The following is a 27,618-nucleotide window of genomic DNA, read 5'->3' as shown; positions in this document are numbered from 1 at the left end:
ACTAACTAATCCTTCCAGAAGATTCTGATATGATATTGTTTACCATGATTTTGTTTCATATTTGCATAGTCCTTTCCATATGATTTATGATTTGGATTTACATCCTGTTTTCTCTGACAGCAGGTGTCACTGTTATGTGTACTTCACTGTGTACTAGACTGAACTCTTGGCATTTCTTTCTGTACATTTTTGGCTCAGTCTGTGAACGTCTGGTCTGCCTGATCTGGTGGTACTGTTGTGTTTTTTCAGTGTATTAAACCAAGGTTTGACATTGTTTTCCAGCCAGAGTTTAATTGTCCAACATGGGAACAATCTATTGAGCCCAGTTCTAGCGTCCCCTGCTGTGATATTAGTTAAGCAGCATGAAACTAAACTCTTTCATGACACAGCTGAAAACAAATTTTGAAGGAGATTTGTACTTCTATGTCACAGCCAAAATAGCAGCCTTTAGCTGTGGATGCAATACACATATCTTTTTACTTCAACATGATATAGGCTCCAGTGAGGGTTTGTGATAGAAGTGATCTCCAGCATTCCATCCTTGTTGTGCAAGGTGATCCATGGGTCATGCAATAACAGTTGCATAAATGATGTTCAGTGACATTCTTACAGGACTATCTGGACCATGCTCAGCAATACTGAGACCACCACCTGGAATATCTTTTAGTTCAGTATTTAACAACAAACACATGAAATTTGATATAGGTTAATATTGACCTTTGTTTGCATGGTTAGTGAATGCAGGGAATATAACCTCTATATAGACTTGTGCATGCGAGTGGCAGTGGAATGTAAAATGAGCTGAAACAGAGCTTTTCTTTTGGGATTGGATTGTATTTGTATGGTCATTATTTTCCACCCTTAAAATTTAGAGTTTCTTTGACAATGCTCTTAATGATACAGTATTAACATGAATAGTCCCAATTGGGTTTTAAGGTACTGTAAACTGTCTTATTTCCATGAGGTGATCTTGTTACAGGGGTGTCCCTGAATGTTTTTACAAGACACGCGTGACCACTGAGTTGTTATAAAATAAACAGATTTGCGAAGTGATCTAAAAACAAATGTTATTGATTGCAGAATTAATCCTTTTAAATTGGGTGTTAGAGCAATGAAAATAGAATGTTACTGAGTTATTCCAGATTAGTCTAGCGATGACACATGATTGAGCAATGACACCTGTATTGTTTTCGTGTTGTTGACTTACCTGATTAGAGTGTATGATATATCTATATTATCGCGTGTTTTTATTCTCGCGTCATGAAGTCTGACGCAAAGTTTGCGAAAATTAAATAGTCACGAAAATTTGACTGTTAACAGTATCTTATGTTACAGGGTTTGCGTCATTGGTGTGTGGATGTGGACTATGTTACTTTTTATGATGAATATATGTTCAGGCTCCCTGTCCATGAAGCAGTTGTATTGATAAAATTGACACAAGTGTCTGCTATTGTTAAAGTGTGGCAGTCACGATTGTTTTTAGGGCTACAATCACTTTGGGGAACAGGGCCCAGAACTGTCATGTGTAGCAACTACTGACAGCTTAATACAGCTTAATACAGCTTAAACACATTTCCATGCAGTATCAGTTATAGAAGTAATCATCACCTCCAGGAATGATTGGCTGGAAAGTGAGGTTCCAGATTGTAGCGAGGTGTGGCTCTATCATCCATTTTGCATGTCACACTGGATCTGCAATGGCTGCCAGTTTGTTAGCTGGGGTCCAGCTGAACATATTTGCACAACTGAATGGGTTGTTGTTGACAAATTTACTCTGATATCTCAGGTGCTTTTTGGTTTACCAAACTGTCAAAATATGTAGGCGGAATGTTATGCTGATGATTTCTGATGCCCCCAGTTATTTTTAAAATGATCGGTTGACTCACTCACTGACTTTCACTGAATCACTGTCTGACTCTCACTGACTCTCTCTTCTGTTAAAAATGATCCAAGCATGCGGTCAGTTGTGTTAAAAATGATCTGTTGACTCTCTCACTGACTTTCACTGAATCACTGCCTGACTCTCACTGACTCTTTCACTGACTTCCACTGACTCACTCTCACTGACCCACTGACTCACTGACTTACAAAAGTTACATTGACTCACTGACTCTCTCACTAACTCAACTGTCACTGGGTCACTGACTCTCCGACTCTCTCACTGACCACCACTGACTCTCACACTGACCTTGACAGACAGACTGACTCACTCACTGATTGACACTGACTGACTCACTGACTGATTCTGACTCACTGATTGACACTCTCTGACTGGTTCTCACTGACTCAATGACTGACTCTATCATTATGCTTACGAACATTGTATGATGTAGCAAAAGTACTTTGTGAAGCAGCATTAAACCCGGCTCACTCATGAGTTGACAAGGCTTGTTCATTTACTCATTTGTTTCACTGATTCCCGTGCTCAGTAGCTGATGATAGAGTTTTTGTTTCAGCAGCAAGGGCAGTGTAAGTTTGAGGACAAATGGCCAAGCATGCCCCCAGTTAATGATCCGTTGACTCACTCAGTGACTTTCACTGAATCACTACCTGACTCTCTCACTGACTCTCATTGACTTCCACTGACTCACTCTCACTGACCCACTGACTCACTGACTTGCATTGACTCACTGACTCTCTCACTAACTCAACTGTCACTGGGTCACTGACTGTGAGTGACACACTCACTGACTGACCCTCTCACTGACTCCCACTGACTCTCTGACTACCATTGACTATCACTTACTGTCATTGACTATCACTGACTCTCACTGACTCATTAACTCTCACTGACTCACTGACTACCACTGACTCACTGACTCACTTACCCTTTCACTGACTCACTAACACTGACACTCGCTGACTCCCACTGACTTACTGACTCCTTATGACTCACTGACTCTCACTGAGACACTCATGGGCAGACTCTCTCAGAATGACTCCCACTGACTCACTGACTCTCACTGCGCATTCATAGACTGACTGACCAACTGACTTACTGATTGGCTCTCACTGACTACCACTGACTCATAGATTGACACTCTCTGACTCTCACTGTCTCACTGACTGACTCTGACACACTGACTGACTTACTCTCTGACTGACTCACTGATTGACACACTCTGACTCTCTCACTGACCACCACTGACTCTCACACTGACCTTGACAGACTGACTCACTGACTCACTGACTCACTGACTGACACTGACTGACTCACTGATTGATTCTGACTCACTGATTGACACTCTCTGACTGGTTCTCACTGACTCAATGACTGACTCTCTCATTATGCTTACGAACATTGTATGATGTAGCAAAAGTACTTTGTGAAGCAGCATTAAACCCGATTCACTCATGAGTTGACAAGGCTTGTTCATTTACTCATTTGTTTCACTGATTCCCGTGCTCAGTAGCTGATGATAGAGTTTTTGTTTCAGCAACAAGGGCAGTGTAAGTTTGAGGACAAATGGCCAAGCATGCGGCCAACCGTCCTCAAGCTGCTTCGACAAGAGGCCGTGACACGTGATGAGTGGCATGGACTCTTCTGGTAAGTCAGAAGCTTCACGTTTCCCAGACTACCTCTGACAATACAGAGTAGACCGCAGTCATTTTCACTAACTTACTTAATTGTTCACTGAGATGTCAGACCCTGAAAGAGTTAAGTTGCTCTTTCTTTGAGTATTTTGATACTTGATAGTTAAAATACTTTAGAATAGAATGTTGCAGATGTGATATTAGAGTCACTCTCCCTGCTTAAATGTGTTTCTCATGAGAGAATACACTACAGTGCTATGAGTTCAGAGACTGCTAGCCCATGGACACCCAGGTTAGCTATTCTGGAAATGATTCTAGCCTTACGAACTTCTTATGCCCATACTTAAACACACTGGCTACAATCAAATTTTAGAAGTGCCCAGATTTAATTAAATACTAATTAGCTTGTTCAAAAGTGGCATTTCCATTCAATATCTGTAAAATATAGTCAGAAATGTTTCAAGATTAAATTATAATTTTTTTTCCAAAACAGCAACATTCAGCTTTTTCTTTATTGGTCCTGTTATCAGTGAAATGCATGTCACCTCTACAAGAAGATAACTGCAAAACATGCTATATTTGGAATTTCACTTCCTCAGCAAAGTACAGATCCTAGTACCCTGTTAAGCTGAGTCCCATGTGGGATTTGGCCAAGCACATAGTAGTATATACAATGGGGGTTTTAAAACACTTTCAAGAAAAGTCTCTACAAAGCCTTATTTACTAAATAAGGCTTTGGTTGGGCCCTTAGCTCTTGCTACTATTACCCCTACTACTTAACGTGTGTTGGAGGTAACACTGTGCCGTACGGTACGATCAATAATTCTTCTCTTACAAACCCCCTACCCGGCCCATCCCTCAAGTAGTATAAGTTAGGTTCATCGGCTTTCATATCCACTTTATCTATGTTGTAAGTTTTGACTGACCATATAGGATCGGTGGCCCGCTTACGGCTATCACCCTCGTGTTCCCCCGGTTGGTATAGATACCTCACTAGGGCCCTATCTGGTATCTGTTTCTCCTTCCCACGCAATGGAGCGGCCGACTCTGCAACTATTGATTTTAGTTTGATAGCGTCTGCCGGTTTCTTACCGGTGAGACGGGTGACTTCATGGTTGATTGCCGACACCACCTTGGGTAACCTCGTGACCCATTCAGTCGATCGTTTTCCAGGGGTGGCCATCTCCCTAGCATACTGATGGCCGAACAAGCGCTCAGCTAAAGTCCTATTAAATCTCTCAACTATGGCTTGGCTGCGATGGGCTCCGGCCGTGCCACGCCTGACCTTTGTATCGTGTTTGGCTAGCAGTTATGATACGGCACCCATGAACTCCCGTCCGGGGTCAACTTGCAGCTCTGTTGGCCACGTCAGCGGACTGCGATTGTATATGCGTTCGAATCCTCTGGCTACCTGGGCCGAATCTTTCGTGGTCAAGGGTTCGGCTTCCTTGTAACGACTGGCTACGTCCACTACGGTTAAGGCATACTTGTACCTCTTGTCGTGGGGTAGGAACAGTAGGTCTGCCTGGTGAACGCTATTAGGTATGTTAATACCGAACCTCCTAGGCACGTAGCGTGGTGCCGGCAAATAGATCTGCCACAGGGCTTGTTTTTCAAGCCACGCTTTGGCTTCCTCCGGGGGTACTCGCGCTATTTTAGCTAGCTTATCTACTGCGCTAGCTCCTTTCCAGTACCCACGCGGGCTGTAGTAAATAGCCTCAAATTTTCTCATGTCCATACGCGTATGTGTTTATCCCATCAATAGCTATCCAACGTTTCGTGTCCATAGGCGACAGGGACGTCTTGTTTATAGTCAGTCCGTATATCTTATGTCCATCACTTCTAAGTGTGTTCATTTTATGCCTAAAGGTACGGGTCTTGAACAGGGCTTCCTTGAATCTGGCGTGTTTGATGTGTTGTTTCACCACATACTTCTTAACCCCCTTAGCCTTCCGGATCTCACTATTGTCGGCTTTCAGTATGGAGTACATCTTAGGTCTCAAACCTATGTACTCGGCTATGGGCGTGCCAGCACACTCGTCCTTCATCTTACCTAGGACCTTTTTATTTACCGTACTGTGTATGGCATGGGTCTTAGGGTAGTCGCTGGTGTCGTATAAATCGAGGTGTTTTTTCATGTCCTCGTACACGTCCTCGGTTCGAATCTCCATCAGCAGGGAATCCGTGTCAGTGTACAGCACTTCACACCTGTCATCGTACTGTTTCTTGAGCTCGTTGTAGTAAAAGTCGTACATCAGGTGTTTGGATAAATCGAGGATGCTCATCCCCACGTAAACAGGCCGGTTGAATTTTATGTGGCTTTTCTTCATGTGTAGGGCAACCAGGTTGTCTGTGAATATCTTACTACGGTTGAATGCCGGACTGGCTATCAATCTCCTGAGCTTGTCTTCCTCACTCGACCGAACCAGCTTCACGGTCACGCGTTTCCTCAGGTTCTCCATAGTCTTACCAAACACCGAGTTGTTCATGAGCTTGTAGAGATTTTTCTCAAAATCACTGGTGGCTTTTTTTCGTAGGTCTGTGTTCATTCTGATGTAGGGCTCCATCCATGGGCTCTGGTCGAACATGAGCACCCTGTGTATTTTGGTCAGCCTCATACCCAACGACAGGTACAGCTGTAGGTTGCGATAGTGAACGATGTACTTGGTCTTATTCATTAAGTTAGGCACGAGTTTTTCAACGTCTGTCACACGCCCACCTAACAAGTTATGTTGGTACTCAGACATCCAGTCTGGGTTAACCCTCATACGTTCGGGGGCCAGGGGGTAGCTGTTGTGTGATGTGTGTAATTCCTTGGTATACTCTAAGTCAACCTCGAGGATATACCCTTTGTTCGAATCTGGTGCAACCCCCATAACATCAACGTGGGGTACCCATTCGAATCCCCCTGTAGGTAGATACTGGCTCATGGCCCAGCCGTACAGGTTGTTTGCGTCGAGGTAGAGAATGTGATTGGTTGGCTTGTTAGGATCGTAACCTTTCACGTATTGATTATTTGCTTTCGCGTATCGTTTGGATGCCATGGAAATCCCACCTCGCAAGCCTTTCTCAATGAATAGGTGCATGTCGTAATCTGTGAGCAATTCCAAATTAACTCCGGTCTTTTTAAGCAAGGCGTCCCACGACAGACCTGGGCTGGTGTAATACCATGCGGGGTCGAGTTTATACTGCTTGAAACACGTCCGCCTAAACGTCTCAAACACGTCGGCTAACAGCAGTACATCTGTCCTCAAGTACAGGTCGTGATAATCACCCAGGTTCTTACAACCCAGTTTATTCCATACGTTAGTCGCGTGCGAGTAATCGTCTCGTGAGACGGACGCCTCATTCAGCTTGCTATAAAAGCAGTCAATAGGGGGTAGTCTGGTCTCGGTGAACTTGACCCAACTATCCATGTACTCATAGGGGTACACACCCTTCCTCATAAGCAGGGGTCTAGTCTCGGCGTCTGTGTATTGATCGGTGATAGGGAAGGTATTGTTGGCCTTGACCAGACTGTCGAGTGACGACAGGAGGAACTGAAACGAGTCAATGAACCTAAGTCCGTTTAAGCTGAAGGAGATGTATCTCTCCATGTTGTTGGGGATGCACGTTATATTACCATCGATTTTCGCGATGGCCTGCATGATCAAGTGTGAGTCGTACCCTCTCAAGTTGTGAAAGACAACGGGGATGTTTATTGTCTTAGGGTTGATTTTAAGCTTGAGGTTGCACGCGCTGTGAGCGGCGCCTCTATACTTACCAGTTATGTGGCAGTGATCTCTCACCGAATCACCGTTAAGTGGTGAGTCACACACGTGACAGTTAGTGCTACTAGCGTGAGCTAGCCTGTCGACTCGGGTCAGACGCATGGGAGCGATTCTATACAATGCATTCCTAATAATTTTTTCTTCCTCCTGCAAACACTTTAGAAACCTTTCAGCCGCGTCAGGGCCCCTATACACTACCGGAACTTTCGTTTCCCCGTCACAACGGACGACAATGTATCCAAACCCACAGGCTTTATGCTCTTGTGTTTTGTGGGTGACCAAGGCTTCGAAGTCGGCGTATATGATATAAGGCACAGACATTTGGTTCTTGTGGTTACCGAATTTTAGGATATTATCACCTTCCTTAGGCATGTCGACTCGTATGGCCGTCTGCCCCACACCTTGACAATCATCCCGGTGGGATTCTAATAAATCAGCTCGTGTGAAGCCATGTAGGCATCGTTCACAGAAGTGGGTCTTTTCTCTGTGTGCCGATTGGTCATACAACAGCCTGCTAAAGTGTTTTATCCATGTGTAGTGATACTTGTCACCTCGCTGGATCATGAATATATTGATAACTTGGCGATCCTTCACCGGGCTGACCCTGTGTACTATTGTTGTGTTACCTTCGTGCCCAAAGACATTTATAGCCAGATTATTCTGTTTTTCTACTTTAGTGATCTGGGATATGGGGGTGGGTTCATCTATACCATCCCAGTTGAGCCCATCATCCTGAGGATAATTAGAAGACCTGTTCGGATTAGTGTCAGCTGGAAATAAGGCTGACCTGATAGCTAACCTCAGGCAATCGTTTCCTCTATTCTTAACGTTTACTATGGCATGTTTGTTCCTATAGTAGGGGGGCAAGGCTAGGTATGACCCGCCTCTGAATGGCACGTAGTTAGCTATGTCTAGATAGACATTATCGATTTTATCTACAGCCCACCCGGACCCCAAGTGTGTGTAGCGTTCTAGGTATTCTCGTATCTGCGGAAAACTTGTATCGATTGATGCGTCAATGGTCTCTGTATGTGTGACAACCTCTTGTTTACCTCGGAAGTAAGGCTGAACATACTCAGTGGCCCCTGTGGGGCCCCCAACCTGCTTATCGAGCGACATTTTCACTGTGATCTGAAACTTGATACTTCCTAGGTTATTTAGTTCCTGGTTGACCTTATCAGCTATCAGAGGCTTGATATCTGTAATGTCTATGTTTCTATCAACGTGCATGCGCCAACCTCTCAAATAGTTGCCTACAGCGCGCTCAGTGCGCACGAACTGTAGGTCAATAGCTCTATTCTGTCGTAATAATTCTACAAGCTGTGGTTTTCTCATACGGGAATACCCGCCTAAACCCAAATCGCGTGCCTCGGCTTTCAGTTGTTTTACTGTAGGCACCACCACTGGGGTATGTGATAACAATTCGACTAACCCGGCTCTCCCCAGGTTTGAATAACCCGTGTATCCAAGCTGTTTTGCTTGAGCTTTTAATTGTTTTACCGTAGGAGGGGCTTCTAAACCTAGTAATCTCAACAATGCTGACTTCCGCATTCTAGAATACCCGATCACACCTCTCTGTTTTGCGACCCGCTTGAGCTCGCGCACAGTAGTCATAGTGTTTACACCTAACATAACCAATGTCTAACTGGGTCACAGTAAAGGGAAAACATTTATTTGGAGTCTATCTTGAGCAGTCGCCTACGTTCTTTTATGTAGTCCTTTTTATTCTCGTAGATGAGTTGATGTCTGACTACGTTCGCTCCGTGAGCTTTACATAGACAGTAGTGTCCTTTAACCCCGATACCACACACAGAACACGTGTAGTTAGGACTTCCCATATGGAAACAACAGAACCCCTGATTCCTGCATTTCCTACCACAGACCTCGGTCTTCCCCATAAGTATATATTCGCATCGGTATGGAGCGGGTCTCATGTTTACTTATATAGGTATTTAATTTAATTGCTTCGCAACCAACGCAGTAGCTGCTATACCCAACACTATGAAGCCCAGTTCACGATTCATTTGTCCCTTGGATGGTGTGTAGTACTGAGCGAGTGTGGGTTTATTGAGCGGTTCCAATCGTTTACCAGTTAGTAGGTAGTATTCTTTCATTGCTTCATCGACATCGTTGAATGTTTGAACGGCATGGTTTTCACGCTGGTGTTTTTCGTTAATAAAATCGATCCTCTGGAGGCGTTTTTTAGCGTACTCGGCCTGTGCCTTTTGTAAGTTCTCAGTAGCGAGATCATGCCGCTTCCTTTCTTCCTGTATTTCAGCCGCGTGATCATCTCGTAGTTTCGAGAAGAGGAAATTACTCCCAGAAAATGCCAGGGCATTCACTAACGCCCCACCGACCATTATAGCTATCGTGGCCATCCCTATATTTATTTCATTATATTATCAGGTATTATCCCTTGTTTTACTAGGATGTCTTTTGTGGCCATCGCCATACCAAGGTTCATTATGAGCATACCCATATCCTGCAGGTTGAAATCTAGCTTGATAGTTGGTTGTTTAAGCACCATTTTAGTCAACCGAGCGTACCCTACTGCTAGACTGGCGACCACTGTGGCGTGGTATGCGTCGTTGACGAACGTTTTCCCCTCAGACATTATGTATATATAAAAATATTTTAAATTATAACATGATATGCGGGTCGACAGTGGGGGTTCCCCCCACACCCCCAACAGTGGGGGTTACCACCTCAGGTACCACCTCACGGTGAGGGTTTCCCTCACGTGTATATAACCACGAGATAGCCAAGGCAGCAGTTACGCCTACAGCCAACAACAGTCGGGGGTTGGTCACTGTAATAATTTTATGTTGGTTACACCACCGTTTTTTACCGGCAGCTACTCTCTTAGGATTCTTCTGTCTGGTTACTGTTGGGGTCACTTCCCCCACTGGTTCCCTGGTCTCCTGTGAAGGAGTCACTTCCCTCACTGTGGGGGGTACCACCACTGGGGTTTCCTCCTCCTCCCTGGCATCCATCTATACTATTATTATCATTTTTTCTCTCAAATTGACAATGCTTTGCCGTGATAATCGCCGCCGTCACTGGAGCCAACAACATACCATATTTGTGGTACAGCCCGCAGCTGATAGAACTCACGGCGTGTTCGATAAAAGGGTCTTTCTCGAGGTCCTCCCACAGGTAAAGTCGGCGCTCTGGTGGAATGGGAAGGAAGTATGATACAATACCGGTGTATATCTGGGTCATAGCCGATCCTATTGTCTTTGTCATTTCTGCTCCGAGCCGGGACTCGTATCTAGCGTACAGCTTATCGATTTCTTCGGCTGACATTTTGTGAATTTTATCCGGAGTGTAGTCTCCAAAGTAATGTTTGGCTTTGCCGCCAACAGCCAACGCCACCAGTTTCTCTCGCTTATCATCAGTGTGGGAACCCTCCACCAACAATTGTTCGAGCAATTCCTCACACTCCATCTTATAATATAACAAGTAAGATTTAGTTTTAACTATATAATACCCGATGCAGACAAAACACAGAGAAATGAAGGTTAAGTTGCACACGACAAACACTTCAAATATCATAGCTATACTTAGCATTTGCTTAGCTTTGCTTAGCTTTGCTTAGCTTTAGCTTAGCTTTGCTAAGCTTTGCTAAGCTTTGCTTAGCTTTGCTTAGCTTTAGCACACCCTATATGCTACTGGTTGGTCGGTCTTGAGCACGAGCTTTGCGTGTTTAGTTTCAGCGAGCTGTTTCTTCACCCGTTCCCGTTCTAATTTGCTCATCACATCGTTCTCTCTCAAACACTCCTCGAACGAATCCCTGTCCTTGCAGTGAAATAAGGCCACCCATCGCGTCTGCTCCCTGAGGTCTTTCAACACCGAGTTGAACTTCTGCGTTAGCACCCAGACGCTGTGATTTGCATGCCGGCCGGAGAAGGCCAGGTACGATAGCATGTCTCTCTTTTTTGTTATCTCGCGATTAGCGCTGCAGTCGTCCAGTATGAACAGCGTCGGTTCCCCTTTAAATTTCTCGTGAAGAGCTTTCAACCAGTCCTGCAGGCGTGTTCCAGGGTCGATTTTGTGTACGTCCGGGTCCGTCATCACCCAAGGTCGCGCGTACGTTTTATTCATGCTCAGAGTAGGACACATGATAATGATGTTATCGAACACATCCTTGTAGTAACCCTCCAACATATCCAACACGAAAACGGTCTTCCCACAGCCAGTCTGCCCGCACACTATGGCGCAGTGTGGGTCAGTGGGGAGTGGGGGGTGTGGGGGTGTCCCCCACTCAGTAGATAGCTTGCACGAATCTCCCATTGTCTATATTAAGTTGCGCGTCCATAATAACGTACAGATATAATTTCAACTTACCAGCGGGTTGAGCCTTCTTAGTAATCTGGATGGTTATCCCTTCGCTGCCGTTATCTATACGGCGCCCGCTACCGTGCAGTTTATCATCATCCGTGGATCGCATGTCCAACCATAGGGCGTACTTGGTGGTCAGGTATTCACCGATCTGCACGGAGCCGAGGTCCAGGTCCTTTGTTATATAATCCCCCACTGGTAGCTTTTTTATCTCATCCCACTGCTGGTGTGGTCTCATACCATGACTGAACAGCTGGTTGGGCACGCCCTCGATGGTCACTTCCACCTTTTCAATCTCGGGGTTGAAAAACTTCTCGCTGTCCCTCCGGAATGGCTCGTAATCCTCCACGGGGACGACCAGGATACCTTTCATCGATCGCGCCGGCACGTTCAGGTTGATATTCCACACAGTGTCGCTCTTATCTCGCACGACTGATCTATGCCTCAGTACGCGATCGTACAGGATAGCCATCTTCCCAGAGTACTGGCTTCGAACCTGCCTGGCCAGCTCCGGGCTAGTGACCATGTCGAACTCCAGAGAGATGTTGTCTATGGCATAACTGGCCTCATCACCGTTCGGCGTACGCACTACTTTGCTATAGTCGTTAAACGTGAGCTCGTATTCGAGCCTATCACCCAGCGCGGCCTGGTAAAACGGCGCGTGTCCCGTGAGCAACTCGAAGTCGAGCGGCACGCAGAATCGATTCCCGTATGCTCGAGCGATGGCCTTTTCACCGTCCGATAGCTTGTCTAGCTGGTCTGGCGTGAAGCTCGCGTACCCTACCGAGCGTACCCTACTGCTAGACTGGCGACCACTGTGGCGTGGTATGCGTCGTTGACGAACGTTTTGCCCTCAGACATTATGTATATATAAAAATATTTTAAATTATAACATGATATGCGGGTCGACAGTGGGGGTTCCCCCCACACCCCCAACAGTGGGGGTTACCACCTCAGGTACCACCTCACGGTGAGGGTTTCCCTCACGTGTATATAACCACGAGATAGCCAAGGCAGCAGTTACGCCTACAGCCAACAACAGTCGGGGGTTGGTCACTGTAATAATTTTATGTTGGTTACACCACCGTTTTTTACCGGCAGCTACTCTCTTAGGATTCTTCTGTCTGGTTACTGTTGGGGTCACTTCCCCCACTGGTTCCCTGGTCTCCTGTGAAGGAGTCACTTCCCTCACTGTGGGGGGTACCACCACTGGGGTTTCCTCCTCCTCCCTGGCATCCATCTATACTATTATTATCATTTTTTCTCTCAAATTGACAATGCTTTGCCGTGATAATCGCCGCCGTCACTGGAGCCAACAACATACCATATTTGTGGTACAGCCCGCAGCTGATAGAACTCACGGCGTGTTCGATAAAAGGGTCTTTCTCGAGGTCCTCCCACAGGTAAAGTCGGCGCTCTGGTGGAATGGGAAGGAAGTATGATACAATACCGGTGTATATCTGGGTCATAGCCGATCCTATTGTCTTTGTCATTTCTGCTCCGAGCCGGGACTCGTATCTAGCGTACAGCTTATCGATTTCTTCGGCTGACATTTTGTGAATTTTATCCGGAGTGTAGTCTCCAAAGTAATGTTTGGCTTTGCCGCCAACAGCCAACGCCACCAGTTTCTCTCGCTTATCATCAGTGTGGGAACCCTCCACCAACAATTGTTCGAGCAATTCCTCACACTCCATCTTATAATATAACAAGTAAGATTTAGTTTTAACTATATAATACCCGATGCAGACAAAACACAGAGAAATGAAGGTTAAGTTGCACACGACAAACACTTCAAATATCATAGCTATACTTAGCATTTGCTTAGCTTTGCTTAGCTTTGCTTAGCTTTAGCTTAGCTTTGCTAAGCTTTGCTAAGCTTTGCTTAGCTTTGCTTAGCTTTAGCACACCCTATATGCTACTGGTTGGTCGGTCTTGAGCACGAGCTTTGCGTGTTTAGTTTCAGCGAGCTGTTTCTTCACCCGTTCCCGTTCTAATTTGCTCATCACATCGTTCTCTCTCAAACACTCCTCGAACGAATCCCTGTCCTTGCAGTGAAATAAGGCCACCCATCGCGTCTGCTCCCTGAGGTCTTTCAACACCGAGTTGAACTTCTGCGTTAGCACCCAGACGCTGTGATTTGCATGCCGGCCGGAGAAGGCCAGGTACGATAGCATGTCTCTCTTTTTTGTTATCTCGCGATTAGCGCTGCAGTCGTCCAGTATGAACAGCGTCGGTTCCCCTTTAAATTTCTCGTGAAGAGCTTTCAACCAGTCCTGCAGGCGTGTTCCAGGGTCGATTTTGTGTACGTCCGGGTCCGTCATCACCCAAGGTCGCGCGTACGTTTTATTCATGCTCAGAGTAGGACACATGATAATGATGTTATCGAACACATCCTTGTAGTAACCCTCCAACATATCCAACACGAAAACGGTCTTCCCACAGCCAGTCTGCCCGCACACTATGGCGCAGTGTGGGTCAGTGGGGAGTGGGGGGTGTGGGGGTGTCCCCCACTCAGTAGATAGCTTGCACGAATCTCCCATTGTCTATATTAAGTTGCGCGTCCATAATAACGTACAGATATAATTTCAACTTACCAGCGGGTTGAGCCTTCTTAGTAATCTGGATGGTTATCCCTTCGCTGCCGTTATCTATACGGCGCCCGCTACCGTGCAGTTTATCATCATCCGTGGATCGCATGTCCAACCATAGGGCGTACTTGGTGGTCAGGTATTCACCGATCTGCACGGAGCCGAGGTCCAGGTCCTTTGTTATATAATCCCCCACTGGTAGCTTTTTTATCTCATCCCACTGCTGGTGTGGTCTCATACCATGACTGAACAGCTGGTTGGGCACGCCCTCGATGGTCACTTCCACCTTTTCAATCTCGGGGTTGAAAAACTTCTCGCTGTCCCTCCGGAATGGCTCGTAATCCTCCACGGGGACGACCAGGATACCTTTCATCGATCGCGCCGGCACGTTCAGGTTGATATTCCACACAGTGTCGCTCTTATCTCGCACGACTGATCTATGCCTCAGTACGCGATCGTACAGGATAGCCATCTTCCCAGAGTACTGGCTTCGAACCTGCCTGGCCAGCTCCGGGCTAGTGACCATGTCGAACTCCAGAGAGATGTTGTCTATGGCATAACTGGCCTCATCACCGTTCGGCGTACGCACTACTTTGCTATAGTCGTTAAACGTGAGCTCGTATTCGAGCCTATCACCCAGCGCGGCCTGGTAAAACGGCGCGTGTCCCGTGAGCAACTCGAAGTCGAGCGGCACGCAGAATCGATTCCCGTATGCTCGAGCGATGGCCTTTTCACCGTCCGATAGCTTGTCTAGCTGGTCTGGCGTGAAGCTCGCGTACCCTACCGAGCGTACCCTACTGCTAGACTGGCGACCACTGTGGCGTGGTATGCGTCGTTGACGAACGTTTTGCCCTCAGACATTATGTATATATAAAAATATTTTAAATTATAACATGATATGCGGGTCGACAGTGGGGGTTCCCCCCACACCCCCAACAGTGGGGGTTACCACCTCAGGTACCACCTCACGGTGAGGGTTTCCCTCACGTGTATATAACCACGAGATAGCCAAGGCAGCAGTTACGCCTACAGCCAACAACAGTCGGGGGTTGGTCACTGTAATAATTTTATGTTGGTTACACCACCGTTTTTTACCGGCAGCTACTCTCTTAGGATTCTTCTGTCTGGTTACTGTTGGGGTCACTTCCCCCACTGGTTCCCTGGTCTCCTGTGAAGGAGTCACTTCCCTCACTGTGGGGGGTACCACCACTGGGGTTTCCTCCTCCTCCCTGGCATCCATCTATACTATTATTATCATTTTTTCTCTCAAATTGACAATGCTTTGCCGTGATAATCGCCGCCGTCACTGGAGCCAACAACATACCATATTTGTGGTACAGCCCGCAGCTGATAGAACTCACGGCGTGTTCGATAAAAGGGTCTTTCTCGAGGTCCTCCCACAGGTAAAGTCGGCGCTCTGGTGGAATGGGAAGGAAGTATGATACAATACCGGTGTATATCTGGGTCATAGCCGATCCTATTGTCTTTGTCATTTCTGCTCCGAGCCGGGACTCGTATCTAGCGTACAGCTTATCGATTTCTTCGGCTGACATTTTGTGAATTTTATCCGGAGTGTAGTCTCCAAAGTAATGTTTGGCTTTGCCGCCAACAGCCAACGCCACCAGTTTCTCTCGCTTATCATCAGTGTGGGAACCCTCCACCAACAATTGTTCGAGCAATTCCTCACACTCCATCTTATAATATAACAAGTAAGATTTAGTTTTAACTATATAATACCCGATGCAGACAAAACACAGAGAAATGAAGGTTAAGTTGCACACGACAAACACTTCAAATATCATAGCTATACTTAGCATTTGCTTAGCTTTGCTTAGCTTTGCTTAGCTTTAGCTTAGCTTTGCTAAGCTTTGCTAAGCTTTGCTTAGCTTTGCTTAGCTTTAGCACACCCTATATGCTACTGGTTGGTCGGTCTTGAGCACGAGCTTTGCGTGTTTAGTTTCAGCGAGCTGTTTCTTCACCCGTTCCCGTTCTAATTTGCTCATCACATCGTTCTCTCTCAAACACTCCTCGAACGAATCCCTGTCCTTGCAGTGAAATAAGGCCACCCATCGCGTCTGCTCCCTGAGGTCTTTCAACACCGAGTTGAACTTCTGCGTTAGCACCCAGACGCTGTGATTTGCATGCCGGCCGGAGAAGGCCAGGTACGATAGCATGTCTCTCTTTTTTGTTATCTCGCGATTAGCGCTGCAGTCGTCCAGTATGAACAGCGTCGGTTCCCCTTTAAATTTCTCGTGAAGAGCTTTCAACCAGTCCTGCAGGCGTGTTCCAGGGTCGATTTTGTGTACGTCCGGGTCCGTCATCACCCAAGGTCGCGCGTACGTTTTATTCATGCTCAGAGTAGGACACATGATAATGATGTTATCGAACACATCCTTGTAGTAACCCTCCAACATATCCAACACGAAAACGGTCTTCCCACAGCCAGTCTGCCCGCACACTATGGCGCAGTGTGGGTCAGTGGGGAGTGGGGGGTGTGGGGGTGTCCCCCACTCAGTAGATAGCTTGCACGAATCTCCCATTGTCTATATTAAGTTGCGCGTCCATAATAACGTACAGATATAATTTCAACTTACCAGCGGGTTGAGCCTTCTTAGTAATCTGGATGGTTATCCCTTCGCTGCCGTTATCTATACGGCGCCCGCTACCGTGCAGTTTATCATCATCCGTGGATCGCATGTCCAACCATAGGGCGTACTTGGTGGTCAGGTATTCACCGATCTGCACGGAGCCGAGGTCCAGGTCCTTTGTTATATAATCCCCCACTGGTAGCTTTTTTATCTCATCCCACTGCTGGTGTGGTCTCATACCATGACTGAACAGCTGGTTGGGCACGCCCTCGATGGTCACTTCCACCTTTTCAATCTCGGGGTTGAAAAACTTCTCGCTGTCCCTCCGGAATGGCTCGTAATCCTCCACGGGGACGACCAGGATACCTTTCATCGATCGCGCCGGCACGTTCAGGTTGATATTCCACACAGTGTCGCTCTTATCTCGCACGACTGATCTATGCCTCAGTACGCGATCGTACAGGATAGCCATCTTCCCAGAGTACTGGCTTCGAACCTGCCTGGCCAGCTCCGGGCTAGTGACCATGTCGAACTCCAGAGAGATGTTGTCTATGGCATAACTGGCCTCATCACCGTTCGGCGTACGCACTACTTTGCTATAGTCGTTAAACGTGAGCTCGTATTCGAGCCTATCACCCAGCGCGGCCTGGTAAAACGGCGCGTGTCCCGTGAGCAACTCGAAGTCGAGCGGCACGCAGAATCGATTCCCGTATGCTCGAGCGATGGCCTTTTCACCGTCCGATAGCTTGTCTAGCTGGTCTGGCGTGAAGCTCGCGTACCCTACCGAGCGTACCCTACTGCTAGACTGGCGACCACTGTGGCGTGGTATGCGTCGTTGACGAACGTTTTGCCCTCAGACATTATGTATATATAAAAATATTTTAAATTATAACATGATATGCGGGTCGACAGTGGGGGTTCCCCCCACACCCCCAACAGTGGGGGTTACCACCTCAGGTACCACCTCACGGTGAGGGTTTCCCTCACGTGTATATAACCACGAGATAGCCAAGGCAGCAGTTACGCCTACAGCCAACAACAGTCGGGGGTTGGTCACTGTAATAATTTTATGTTGGTTACACCACCGTTTTTTACCGGCAGCTACTCTCTTAGGATTCTTCTGTCTGGTTACTGTTGGGGTCACTTCCCCCACTGGTTCCCTGGTCTCCTGTGAAGGAGTCACTTCCCTCACTGTGGGGGGTACCACCACTGGGGTTTCCTCCTCCTCCCTGGCATCCATCTATACTATTATTATCATTTTTTCTCTCAAATTGACAATGCTTTGCCGTGATAATCGCCGCCGTCACTGGAGCCAACAACATACCATATTTGTGGTACAGCCCGCAGCTGATAGAACTCACGGCGTGTTCGATAAAAGGGTCTTTCTCGAGGTCCTCCCACAGGTAAAGTCGGCGCTCTGGTGGAATGGGAAGGAAGTATGATACAATACCGGTGTATATCTGGGTCATAGCCGATCCTATTGTCTTTGTCATTTCTGCTCCGAGCCGGGACTCGTATCTAGCGTACAGCTTATCGATTTCTTCGGCTGACATTTTGTGAATTTTATCCGGAGTGTAGTCTCCAAAGTAATGTTTGGCTTTGCCGCCAACAGCCAACGCCACCAGTTTCTCTCGCTTATCATCAGTGTGGGAACCCTCCACCAACAATTGTTCGAGCAATTCCTCACACTCCATCTTATAATATAACAAGTAAGATTTAGTTTTAACTATATAATACCCGATGCAGACAAAACACAGAGAAATGAAGGTTAAGTTGCACACGACAAACACTTCAAATATCATAGCTATACTTAGCATTTGCTTAGCTTTGCTTAGCTTTGCTTAGCTTTAGCTTAGCTTTGCTAAGCTTTGCTAAGCTTTGCTTAGCTTTGCTTAGCTTTAGCACACCCTATATGCTACTGGTTGGTCGGTCTTGAGCACGAGCTTTGCGTGTTTAGTTTCAGCGAGCTGTTTCTTCACCCGTTCCCGTTCTAATTTGCTCATCACATCGTTCTCTCTCAAACACTCCTCGAACGAATCCCTGTCCTTGCAGTGAAATAAGGCCACCCATCGCGTCTGCTCCCTGAGGTCTTTCAACACCGAGTTGAACTTCTGCGTTAGCACCCAGACGCTGTGATTTGCATGCCGGCCGGAGAAGGCCAGGTACGATAGCATGTCTCTCTTTTTTGTTATCTCGCGATTAGCGCTGCAGTCGTCCAGTATGAACAGCGTCGGTTCCCCTTTAAATTTCTCGTGAAGAGCTTTCAACCAGTCCTGCAGGCGTGTTCCAGGGTCGATTTTGTGTACGTCCGGGTCCGTCATCACCCAAGGTCGCGCGTACGTTTTATTCATGCTCAGAGTAGGACACATGATAATGATGTTATCGAACACATCCTTGTAGTAACCCTCCAACATATCCAACACGAAAACGGTCTTCCCACAGCCAGTCTGCCCGCACACTATGGCGCAGTGTGGGTCAGTGGGGAGTGGGGGGTGTGGGGGTGTCCCCCACTCAGTAGATAGCTTGCACGAATCTCCCATTGTCTATATTAAGTTGCGCGTCCATAATAACGTACAGATATAATTTCAACTTACCAGCGGGTTGAGCCTTCTTAGTAATCTGGATGGTTATCCCTTCGCTGCCGTTATCTATACGGCGCCCGCTACCGTGCAGTTTATCATCATCCGTGGATCGCATGTCCAACCATAGGGCGTACTTGGTGGTCAGGTATTCACCGATCTGCACGGAGCCGAGGTCCAGGTCCTTTGTTATATAATCCCCCACTGGTAGCTTTTTTATCTCATCCCACTGCTGGTGTGGTCTCATACCATGACTGAACAGCTGGTTGGGCACGCCCTCGATGGTCACTTCCACCTTTTCAATCTCGGGGTTGAAAAACTTCTCGCTGTCCCTCCGGAATGGCTCGTAATCCTCCACGGGGACGACCAGGATACCTTTCATCGATCGCGCCGGCACGTTCAGGTTGATATTCCACACAGTGTCGCTCTTATCTCGCACGACTGATCTATGCCTCAGTACGCGATCGTACAGGATAGCCATCTTCCCAGAGTACTGGCTTCGAACCTGCCTGGCCAGCTCCGGGCTAGTGACCATGTCGAACTCCAGAGAGATGTTGTCTATGGCATAACTGGCCTCATCACCGTTCGGCGTACGCACTACTTTGCTATAGTCGTTAAACGTGAGCTCGTATTCGAGCCTATCACCCAGCGCGGCCTGGTAAAACGGCGCGTGTCCCGTGAGCAACTCGAAGTCGAGCGGCACGCAGAATCGATTCCCGTATGCTCGAGCGATGGCCTTTTCACCGTCCGATAGCTTGTCTAGCTGGTCTGGCGTGAAGCTCGCGTACCCTACCGAGCGTACCCTACTGCTAGACTGGCGACCACTGTGGCGTGGTATGCGTCGTTGACGAACGTTTTGCCCTCAGACATTATGTATATATAAAAATATTTTAAATTATAACATGATATGCGGGTCGACAGTGGGGGTTCCCCCCACACCCCCAACAGTGGGGGTTACCACCTCAGGTACCACCTCACGGTGAGGGTTTCCCTCACGTGTATATAACCACGAGATAGCCAAGGCAGCAGTTACGCCTACAGCCAACAACAGTCGGGGGTTGGTCACTGTAATAATTTTATGTTGGTTACACCACCGTTTTTTACCGGCAGCTACTCTCTTAGGATTCTTCTGTCTGGTTACTGTTGGGGTCACTTCCCCCACTGGTTCCCTGGTCTCCTGTGAAGGAGTCACTTCCCTCACTGTGGGGGGTACCACCACTGGGGTTTCCTCCTCCTCCCTGGCATCCATCTATACTATTATTATCATTTTTTCTCTCAAATTGACAATGCTTTGCCGTGATAATCGCCGCCGTCACTGGAGCCAACAACATACCATATTTGTGGTACAGCCCGCAGCTGATAGAACTCACGGCGTGTTCGATAAAAGGGTCTTTCTCGAGGTCCTCCCACAGGTAAAGTCGGCGCTCTGGTGGAATGGGAAGGAAGTATGATACAATACCGGTGTATATCTGGGTCATAGCCGATCCTATTGTCTTTGTCATTTCTGCTCCGAGCCGGGACTCGTATCTAGCGTACAGCTTATCGATTTCTTCGGCTGACATTTTGTGAATTTTATCCGGAGTGTAGTCTCCAAAGTAATGTTTGGCTTTGCCGCCAACAGCCAACGCCACCAGTTTCTCTCGCTTATCATCAGTGTGGGAACCCTCCACCAACAATTGTTCGAGCAATTCCTCACACTCCATCTTATAATATAACAAGTAAGATTTAGTTTTAACTATATAATACCCGATGCAGACAAAACACAGAGAAATGAAGGTTAAGTTGCACACGACAAACACTTCAAATATCATAGCTATACTTAGCATTTGCTTAGCTTTGCTTAGCTTTGCTTAGCTTTAGCTTAGCTTTGCTAAGCTTTGCTAAGCTTTGCTTAGCTTTGCTTAGCTTTAGCACACCCTATATGCTACTGGTTGGTCGGTCTTGAGCACGAGCTTTGCGTGTTTAGTTTCAGCGAGCTGTTTCTTCACCCGTTCCCGTTCTAATTTGCTCATCACATCGTTCTCTCTCAAACACTCCTCGAACGAATCCCTGTCCTTGCAGTGAAATAAGGCCACCCATCGCGTCTGCTCCCTGAGGTCTTTCAACACCGAGTTGAACTTCTACGTTAGCACCCAGACGCTGTGATTTGCATGCCGGCCGGAGAAGGCCAGGTACGATAGCATGTCTCTCTTTTTTGTTATCTCGCGATTAGCGCTGCAGTCGTCCAGTATGAACAGCGTCGGTTCCCCTTTAAATTTCTCGTGAAGAGCTTTCAACCAGTCCTGCAGGCGTGTTCCAGGGTCGATTTTGTGTACGTCCGGGTCCGTCATCACCCAAGGTCGCGCGTACGTTTTATTCATGCTCAGAGTAGGACACATGATAATGATGTTATCGAACACATCCTTGTAGTAACCCTCCAACATATCCAACACGAAAACGGTCTTCCCACAGCCAGTCTGCCCGCACACTATGGCGCAGTGTGGGTCAGTGGGGAGTGGGGGGTGTGGGGGTGTCCCCCACTCAGTAGATAGCTTGCACGAATCTCCCATTGTCTATATTAAGTTGCGCGTCCATAATAACGTACAGATATAATTTCAACTTACCAGCGGGTTGAGCCTTCTTAGTAATCTGGATGGTTATCCCTTCGCTGCCGTTATCTATACGGCGCCCGCTACCGTGCAGTTTATCATCATCCGTGGATCGCATGTCCAACCATAGGGCGTACTTGGTGGTCAGGTATTCACCGATCTGCACGGAGCCGAGGTCCAGGTCCTTTGTTATATAATCCCCCACTGGTAGCTTTTTTATCTCATCCCACTGCTGGTGTGGTCTCATACCATGACTGAACAGCTGGTTGGGCACGCCCTCGATGGTCACTTCCACCTTTTCAATCTCGGGGTTGAAAAACTTCTCGCTGTCCCTCCGGAATGGCTCGTAATCCTCCACGGGGACGACCAGGATACCTTTCATCGATCGCGCCGGCACGTTCAGGTTGATATTCCACACAGTGTCGCTCTTATCTCGCACGACTGATCTATGCCTCAGTACGCGATCGTACAGGATAGCCATCTTCCCAGAGTACTGGCTTCGAACCTGCCTGGCCAGCTCCGGGCTAGTGACCATGTCGAACTCCAGAGAGATGTTGTCTATGGCATAACTGGCCTCATCACCGTTCGGCGTACGCACTACTTTGCTATAGTCGTTAAACGTGAGCTCGTATTCGAGCCTATCACCCAGCGCGGCCTGGTAAAACGGCGCGTGTCCCGTGAGCAACTCGAAGTCGAGCGGCACGCAGAATCGATTCCCGTATGCTCGAGCGATGGCCTTTTCACCGTCCGATAGCTTGTCTAGCTGGTCTGGCGTGAAGGCATACCCTATGCGCGACCGGGTTGATTTGCTGATGCCCTGGTACACATCATTGACTCGTTCTCCCTTGCTTTTCCAGAGATCCCCGTAGCAGTGAAACACGTCGCTGTCGTCGATGCTCAACACCTCGTTACCGCTGATCTTGACGGTCGTTTTCTTGATGATAGCTCGACCCACGTTCCGCACTAGCTCGTGTTTGTCGTTGTCGGAGGTCAACGTGATATTGAACGCCAGTCGAACAGTGCCTGGTACAATGAGGTCATTCTCACCAAGGTTTGGAAATCTAACCAGCAGAGTTTGATTCTGGTCTATCTTGCTGGGATTGTTGGTGATGGTCACCGACTGGCGCACGGCTCTGGCGCCTAATGGCTCTCTCAATCTTCTGAAAGGATCTAATTTTCTGCCGTACATTGTTATATAAAGGAAATATATTTTTAATACTAATGGATGAAGACATACCTATGGATGATATGTGGGACGATAGTGCCCAGGCATTCAATGATGACCAGGAGACCTCATTCAGTACTGGCCTACAGCCGGCTGTCGAACTCATTAAGGGCGCCGTCGACGATTATTACAACGCAGTTGAAAATAGAGACAACATCAAGCCGTTGGGAAGGGACTATTCCAAGTTTACCATCATCAATAAAACGCTGCGTTTGAAGGCTCGCCCGGATATCGATCTCGTGACAAAACGCAAGAGAGAACCACTTGCTTTATCAACACTGAGCAGTCGACATGGGAGTGACTTTATCCGCGATGAACTAGGCTTCATAGATTACAGTGGCGCGCGACCTAAGATTCCTCCGAAGTTAGTTCAAAGTCTGGAAGGCATCAGGGACGCCCCATCGGATCAAAACATGACTTATGATATTAAAAAGGTGTTGGCCGACTACGAGAACAAGCCCTTTCCGGGTCTCGAAATTACCTTTCGGGAACTGAAGGGGTTGGACCTGTTGATGCAAACCATTCGTGGTCAGCTCTGGAAAAGCACGGCCAAAATGAGTGAGATAGACGACCACATCGCCTATGAAAAGAAAAAACTCGGTGAAACTGAGGACGAGTCTATGAAAGCCACCATCGAGGAACGAATACGTAATTTGGAAGATGAAAGGCAGACCTGGTTGGAGACAGCGTCCGGCTACAAAGAAAAGCTTAGATCCCAGACCAACCGTGTGCGGGAAACCATCAATCAAGTCCTCCACCGAGACACCACGTTAGCAGACAGGATTCGGATATTGTTCCGGGAGCAAGGGATCACCATCGCCAGCATTCTGACTGCATTGGGTTTCATCATATCAACCTTGGTGGTGTCACTGACAGGGGGTACTGTGGGGCCTGCCGGCGGCGGGGGAACTCCCACACCTACCGGCGGTGTTAAAGACTGGATAAAAAAACTCGGGGAAGGCCTAGCTAAACTGGCTGGTAAAGCCGCCGAAGCCCTCCCCGGCATCCTGGGTAGCATCGTCTCGTGGTTGTTGGGCGCTCTTGCTAAAACTGCCATGTGGCTCAGTCAAAACATGTGGGCAGCCATCGTCGCCGTGGCGGGTCTGGTGTACGTAGCGGCTAAGAAATCTTTAACCAAATAAGTCCCAAAGCTACCCCAACAACCACCAGGGCCGTTTTACTATCGATGTGATTGGAGGCCTGAATATGGGTGTGTGTGGGGGGTACCTCCACATGAACTTTAGACTCTGGGGGTGGCGCCACTATACCCGTTTCACGTGGTGGGATGTGTGGGATATAGGGGGTGTTAATATCGGGGTTGATACCCAACTTTTGATCCGCCGTGGCTATGACTATTTTGTTGTTATAACCCACCACTTTTTTTACTCTCAGTTGCATATCACTCGGAGCCATGTACAGCCCCACGCCGAACACGTAGTTGACTTTCGATCTGGCGTATTCTAACACGTTTTGGTAACGGTCGATGGCCCGCGGGAGATCAACTGGAGAATTGATAGCGTTGGAACGTTGGAAACGAACTGTTTCTGAGCGTCGTAAGCAGTTCCCTTACCGAGGATGTTGGAACGCGTCATCGACTGCGCACCCAACAGCGCCCACACGTACGTTCGAATCGAGTCGTTCAAGCGTATTGTACCAGCACGAGTGAATTCTTTCGATGTTTTTGAGATCATTTTAGTCCAGGCTGTGGCTGCATCAGGATTGGTTTGCTTTATACAGCTGACATGGATCTTTTCATTCGTTGTGGGGCCTGTAAATGTATGACGGTTTGGGTTGTATGAACCATCTTTAGAACCGGCCTGATATGTTCCGGACCTGTAGAAGTACACGAGAACTATACCGAGACCATGGTTCACACCAGGAAGGCGAAAGTCTTTATTCGTTGGAATCTCAAACTCCCCACAAACACGTTCATAAGCTCGTTTATCATAGGGGTTATTCGTCATACTCCACGCTTTATCTTGGGGAAGAGGAGCACTTATTTCCTTCAATATTCGTCTCGTTTGATAATAAATATGAAACAAAATAACCGCCTTACTCAGTTCGTCTATACCGTAGTCTGGTGTCACACCCGACCCTGTCGTCGCACACCACACAGCAAAGTTGAGTTGGTTCTGCCAAAACTGCATTGGGTTTTGATTCCAGTTTACCACCGCCTGCGCGTTATTAACGGACACGATATAGTTTTCAAAGATATTAATAAAGGTTGTTTTAAACCCCGTACTACCTTCCACCACGATTTTCAAGTGTGCTAAATCCATATTATAATATATAATTTATATATTATAATATGTACATAACACTTCCAGGAATAACGAGCGGTGAGGCCGTTCAGCTGACGCACGCGATCGATAACACGTCAGGTCAACTCGAAGTCGCACTCTGCGATATCACCTACCTACCGCAATGGACTAACATCAATGCCAGCAACAATAAGCTGTTCGTCAGTGGGGCTCGCAGTCAGATAACTGACGGCTACTACAGCGTGTGCTCTCTAAACGACGAGGTCTTCAAACCCCTGGGAGCCGAACTCAAGATGAACGACTCAAACGGCACAGTGGTGTTAATCAACAACGGAAGAAACCCCTTGAGGCTCGGCCGACCATTAGCGAGGATACTCGGTATGTCTCCTGACGAGATAAAACCAACAACAACCGTCACAGGCACGAAGTTACCCGACCTAGTACCGTACCGAGAGCTGTACATTCATCTCGGTCAGGTGAGCACAACGTACAACATTCAAGGAGGTCACCCTTCCACTATACTGAGAGCAGTGCCGGTGAAAACTGAGAAATACAACGACGGTAGAACCGAGTCGTTTTCACCACGGCAGTATAAGAGATTAACCCAGGGCAACATATCTGAGCTGATAATATCGGTGTTAGATATAAATCATAATCCTGTAAATATAGGATACCTCAGCTTAACGCTTCATGTAAAATGACCAGCGCCCAAGGGCCCGGAGTGAAAAAATGCGTCAATATCGGGCTCTCCGACCTCGGAGACACGCGCGGTTTCGACGCTCCTGGAGTAGATGGTAAATCGTACGCCTTGCAACTGAAAAACAACATTTACAAACGCGTTGAAATCCCCTCCGGTGGAACCCTAAGTGATATAGTAGATACCACAAGAGCAAAAATCAACACTAAGTACACCCTTGTCAACACCGGTAATAACTGGATAATATACCCATCGTTCGGGGGTAAACTGTTCGACTTAGACGATGTTGAGAGCACTACCGTCGCCCGAAACAAGCCATATATGCTCGTCTTCACCGAAGATGACAAGTGGGTGTTGTTACCCGATAAAGACGACTGGTTTCTCAATATTAGGCTCGGCTCCCCTTACGTGTTTACTGATAACAAAGACAACCACCTAAACAAAGTCGTGAACAATGGAACCCTGCTCGTGGCTTACGTCCCAACTCAGAGACGTAGCGTAGTCGTCAGCCCACTCAACACTATGGCAGCCCACATGCTATCGAGTAAACTGACCATACAAAACGTGACATTGCAGTTGGTGTCTGAATTCGAAGGCGTGGTCAAGATACTAGAGAGTCTACCGGCAAACTCAACACTGATCATCAAAGTCTACCTAGGGGAACCATCGGGGAATGATGTCGAGATCGTGAATGGGATCAAACTCGGGTGGGTGAAACGACACCAGTATCAAGTTTGCAACGTTTACGTGCGGGTGGGTGTTGGAGCCGACACCAGTCTGGAGGGGGTCAACGTGATCGTGGAAAACAAGATATCACTAACCAAGATCTTCCTGCCTGACAACATACACTTCATGGGTATGAAGTTCACCCCTGAATTATTATCAAAAAACCAGTTGGAAATTATATCGTAATAGTATAATAATGACCAGTCATCATCCCAACACTACACTTAACGACCTAGGAGATACGGAGGGATTCGATCAGCCTGGTGAGGAAGATGAATTATACATCCTGCACTTCAAAGACAACGTGTACAGACGGGTGTCGTTATCAGATTTAAAAGAGCCCAAATGGCTGATCAACTTAACACTCGCCTCACCTTATATCACATTAAAAGAGGGGGGGGGGGGATTAGGGTTTGTCTCTAAGATTAGGAATAACGGTATCTGGCCCGGGGATTTCATTCTGGAGCATAACGTGAATAAAGTAGCCAAGATAAATGTTAGGGAAGAAAAAATTTTGTTAAGTACTGGAACAGTAGATCATAAATTAACATTTAACAGTAATCTTTATATCCAGAGTGTTCTTGATAGAACATCCTACTCCTACACAATCATCATAGAAGTCTTCTTTATGTATTTTGACAATGAAAACTCCTGGAAAGGACAACAAATTTTACCCGGGTTGATAATACACTGGTATACCGAACACGTAGATCAATATTGC

At 47.3% G+C, this 27,618-nt stretch overlaps 1 protein-coding gene across 1 annotated transcript in view; it reads left to right on the top strand.

Moving 5' to 3' along the window:
* Positions 1-27,618, top strand: part of LOC137286744 (cullin-5-like) — a 59,136-nt gene that overhangs the window by 707 nt on the left and 30,811 nt on the right. The window contains exon 2 of the mRNA XM_067818726.1: positions 3,438-3,547. Within this exon, the coding sequence (XP_067674827.1) occupies positions 3,438-3,547 (110 nt within the window). The remainder of the gene's footprint in view (positions 1-3,437; positions 3,548-27,618) is intronic.

This window comes from Haliotis asinina, chromosome 6 (genome assembly GCF_037392515.1).
Source record: "Haliotis asinina isolate JCU_RB_2024 chromosome 6, JCU_Hal_asi_v2, whole genome shotgun sequence".
In the NCBI taxonomy this organism is placed as follows: Eukaryota; Metazoa; Mollusca; class Gastropoda; order Lepetellida; family Haliotidae; genus Haliotis; species Haliotis asinina.
The sequence above is the reverse complement of the archived record's forward strand: the minus strand, read 5'-3'. Positions and strand labels throughout refer to the sequence as shown.